This window comes from Zonotrichia albicollis, chromosome 8 (genome assembly GCF_047830755.1).
Source record: "Zonotrichia albicollis isolate bZonAlb1 chromosome 8, bZonAlb1.hap1, whole genome shotgun sequence".
In the NCBI taxonomy this organism is placed as follows: domain Eukaryota; kingdom Metazoa; phylum Chordata; class Aves; order Passeriformes; family Passerellidae; genus Zonotrichia; species Zonotrichia albicollis.
The window spans coordinates 4,030,844-4,035,415 of NC_133826.1; the positions used below are offsets into that span (position 1 = coordinate 4,030,844).

Genomic DNA, 4,572 nt, shown 5'->3' on the forward strand with positions numbered 1-4,572 from the left:
TAATTACACTTTAAATATTGCACACTGAATCACATGCCTTGATCCACCTCATGTAAAAGAATTAACTTCCAGACAGACTCTGGGTTAGAGCAGGAATGACAAGCTAAATGGCCTTAAATATACCCCTGACTGGAGCTGTAGCTCATATTAGAAAGGCTGGATCACTTTTTATAACCAGCTGCTTATACAGTTTATTTTTATCCGGGTCTTTATGCTTTTATTTCATTACATTATAGGGTTTTCACCTGCATAGCTGGCAGCGTGCACTCTTTCATTTCAGATCATACAAGGTGTGTGATCATGGCAACAGTAACTATGCTGTGAATTTTCTTTTGTCATGTTTAATTGACTGGTCATTTAGGAACCAGCTTGGCCAGAGGAACAGAGAAACTCCACTAACAGCTATCTTCTATTCAAACATCAGATTCACAAAAGCATTTTTTTAATCTCTAATTATGAATTAAAATCTGGAAGAAGCTTTCCAAGTGAACTATCTTAACATATCACAGACTTTTGTTTTGTTATTAAGCTGTGCTCGTTGCTAAGGAAGAACAGAGAAGATCAAAGGATTTCCAACAACCAGAAACTCAAAGGTGAGGGAGTTTTGATTTCTTTAAAGATTTAGCACTGACCTACAATGATTGTTAGTTCACAGTTCTATGAAAAGACTGAAATGATGTGAGCCTGCTTTGCTATTTCCTATTTATTTCCATCAAACAATACCTCAATTCACTTTTTGATTAGCAACATGATCAGGCATTCAAGCAGCCTGTTTACAAACCCATATGCAATTGAAGTCCTAAGGACTAAAAAAGAAGAACTTGTACAAGGCATAAATGACCCAGAGCAGCTCCTGCACTGGCTGGTAGAAAATGGTATTTTTACCCCAGAAAAAAAGCTGGTCCTGAGTTTCTACAGGACACGAACAGCAAAGAACTCTCGGGTGTTAGACATACTCATGTCTCAAGGTGAACGAGCCTGCAGGCTCTTTTTTTATCCATGTTTAAAGCAAGTGGAGCCAAAACTTTACAGCAAGATAAGAAAATACGTCAGTGAAGTAAATGAAAGCATTGGAGATGCCAGAAGACAGTTGGTTGGGTATTTACTTGAAAAAGATAAAGTGTGGTTTGAAAACAGCAGCGAGCAGCACCAGGGGAATAAAGACAGACCTGGGGGAAAAAAGCACAAAGGGGCTCTTAAGAAGAAAGGAAAAGTAACTCCACTTTCAAGGGCAGCAAAGCCTAGAATTGATCCTGCTGCTGTTGACATCTTTGCTGCAGTAGCTAAAGGCTCCCTTCCTGAGTTAGAGAAAACACTGAAGGACAATGATCTCAGTGTGCTAAACCCCTCCAGTGAAACACCTCTGCACCTTGCAGCTGCTCATGGCCATCTCTCCATCGTGGCATATTTGCTCAGCAAAGGTGCACGGACAGGTGTGAAGGACAGCAAAGGGAGAACAGCCCTGCACAGGGCAGCTCAGAAAGGCCATGCAGGGGCAGTCAGGCTGCTTCTCCGAGCTGGGGCTTCCATGCACGCTCTGGATGTGGAAGGCAAGACACCACTGCACTGGGCTGCAGAGAATCACCACAGCCACATCGTGAGGATGCTCCTGAAAGAGGAGGCAAGGAGCTGCAGGAATCAGCACACCTTTTTACACATGGCAGCTCTTAGGGATGAGAGCAGCCTGGCCAAAATGCTTTTAGAAGCTGGTGCCTCCACTGAAGGGAAGGATGAGAGAGGACAGACTGCTCTCAGTTATGCTGTTTCCCAAGGATCTGAAAACACTGCAAAAGTACTTCTGGAAGCTGGAGCCACTGTTGATTCCAACACGGTTGAAAGAGCCTTCAACAGCAACCACCCATCCATCTTCAAAATACTCCTGGAATATTCTAAAGATTTGCCTGCTGACATAATGGAGTTAGCTCTTTTTAGAGCTGTACAGAAGAATCTGCACAGTGTTGTAGCAGCTTTAATTGACAGAGGCACAGATGTCAATGCCCACAACAAAAAGCACTACACTCCTTTGCTGCTGGCCTGTGAAATGGGCAAAGCAGAGTCAGCAGAAGTTCTAATAGAAAAAGGAGCAAACCTGGGAATAAGGACTCCAGCTGCAGACACAGCTCTGCACTTGGCAGTGCAGGCTGGGGCTGCTGCCATCGCAGCTCTGCTCCTGAGCAAGGGCATGGACACCAACCTCAGGAACCAGGCTGAGCAAACCCCGCTGCACGTGGCTGCCCTCAGGAACCACGGGGCGCTCATCGGGCTGCTGCTCAGTGCTGGGGCCAGAATTAACGCTGTCACCAAGGACTCTGCCACCCCCCTGCACATCGCCAGCCACAGAGGTCACGCTGATGCTGCCCGACAGCTGCTGCACCACAAAGCTCCTGTCAATGCTCAGGACAAGCAGGCAAGGTCCCCTTTGCATCTGGCTGCTGAGCAGGGACACAGAACACTGGCAGAGATGCTCCTGAAGGCCAGAGCTGACCCCAACGCACAGGACAAGGAGAAGAAAACTCCCCTGCACGCTGCAGCTCTGAGAGGACACCTCAGCATCGTGGAACTGCTGTTGGCTAAGAAGGGCAGAGCTGGAGCTAAGGACATGGATGGATGCACCCCGCTGCACTATGCCACCATGAAAGGAAACACAGACATCCTAAAACTTCTCCTGGCCTCGGGGAAAAACAAAAATATCAACGACAGAAACGTTTGGAGGAAGACAGCCCTGCACATTGCAGCAGAGTACGGACATGGAGAGCTGATAAATGTCCTCCTGAGCCACGGGGCTGCCATCAATGCCTCGGACAGCAGCAGGGACACTGCCCTGCACTGCGCCTGCAGGGCCGGGCACCTCAGCGCTGTCAGCGCCCTCCTCAGCTGGGCACGGGGCGAAAAGGCAAATGTGCTCGCTGTCAACAGCCTCAGAAAAACCCCACTGCAAGTAGCAGAGTTTCATAAAACAGAAAACCAGGCTGAAATTTTAACGTTGTTGAGGAAGAAAATGTTAATAGCAAAATGAAGATGCAAAGGAAAAAACTTTACATTTAAGTGCAAAATTCTCTTTAATGGAATTTAGATAGTCCTAATGTGGAATATGATTGAAAATTATGCTTGAGCTGGCAGAATTAAATTAGCAAAGGGCATCTTGGGGAAAAAAAGGACCTTAAAGACACTGTTACACTCTTAAGTACTGATTAGTCTTCTGCTTCTCTCATGAATCACATATTTGGGATCTATATAAAATGTTCTTGCCTTATAAACATTGTGTTTGAACTCTTCTAGTATAAATCAAGACAAAGATAGAAAATATCTTTTCACATATCCATGAATATTAGCCTGTATGGATAGCTTAGTTATGCATTGTTTGGCAAAATCACAAGTTAAAAAAAATCTACTATGAACATGAAGATGTCTCTATTTCCTCAAGGTAATCCTTCCCGAGACTACAACAATTATTAACAATTATTTTTCTTTCTATGTTTTGTCATACCATTGTCTAGAGTTTGCATTTTTAGATAGAGAGAACAAAGCCCATCACATTTGCTATTTATTAATTTCACTTTCATTCCAGCACAAAGACAAAATATGTAGAATAAGAAGGTTGCAACAGAGTTTCTTGGTTCAAAATATTGTATTGATATGATAACACAAATATAAACATAAACACTATCTGAAAACAACAGAAAGCTCTCTGGGGTTATTTCCCTAATAATGATAATCAATGATTACACTTCCCCTCAGATTACAAGCTAAGTTACCACAAATACCCAAACACCTTTTGAGAAACGAAACACAGATTTAAGAACGCATGAGACTAAAACTGATTTTTGTTATCGATAAAGCAACACCTTAACCTGACTCTTGCAATGCCCAGTGAAGGAACAGACACGACCATGAACTTGAAGCACATAGGGGCACACAGACCATGTGGTCTCAGAGGATCACAGAACCATTTAGGATGGAAAAGAACTCCAAGACCATCCAGTCCAACCTGTGAGCAATCATCACCTTGTCAACCATGTCCAGTCTTTTCTTAAACACCTCCAGGGATGGGGACCAAATTATCAACCTGGGCAGGGTGTTCTAATGTTTAATCACCTCTTCCGCAAAGATTTTTTTCCTTAAATCCAATCTAAACCTCCCTTGGTGCAACCTGAGGCCATTCCCTCTTGTTCTGTCCCTTCCCCCCTGGGAGCTGAGCCTGATCCCCGGCTCACCCTCCTGACAGGGAATTGTGGAAAAAATCCCTCCAAGTCTCCTTTTCTCCAGGCTGAACTACCCAAGCCACTCCTCACACTGGTGCTGAGGCCCTTCCCCAGCTATGGACACCTCCAGCCCATCCATGTTCTTCTCGCAGTGAGTGGCCCAGACCCGCACACATCTCTGAGGACGCCCTCACGAGCGAGCACTGCAGCACCCACATCTCCGAGGGTGCCCTCACCATGTGTGCTGCAGCACCCACATCTCTGAGGGTGCCCTCACCAGTGCTCCAGCCTCCCACTGCCGCCTCCCGCACCCCCCTCAGGCCCCGCCTGACTGTCACCCTTTTCCCCTTGGCTCTCAGCCCAGCCATGT

At 45.6% G+C, this 4,572-nt stretch overlaps 1 protein-coding gene across 1 annotated transcript; it reads left to right on the top strand.

The window, feature by feature from the left end:
* The first annotated feature begins 251 nt into the window (after window positions 1-251).
* On the top strand, window positions 252-3,300 carry LOC141729819 (CARD- and ANK-domain containing inflammasome adapter protein-like). The gene has a single exon (XM_074545708.1). The coding sequence runs from the start codon at window positions 749-751 to the stop codon at window positions 3,014-3,016; it is 2,268 nt and encodes a 755-aa protein (XP_074401809.1). The 5' UTR covers window positions 252-748; the 3' UTR covers window positions 3,017-3,300.
* Window positions 3,301-4,572: the final 1,272 nt, after the last annotated feature.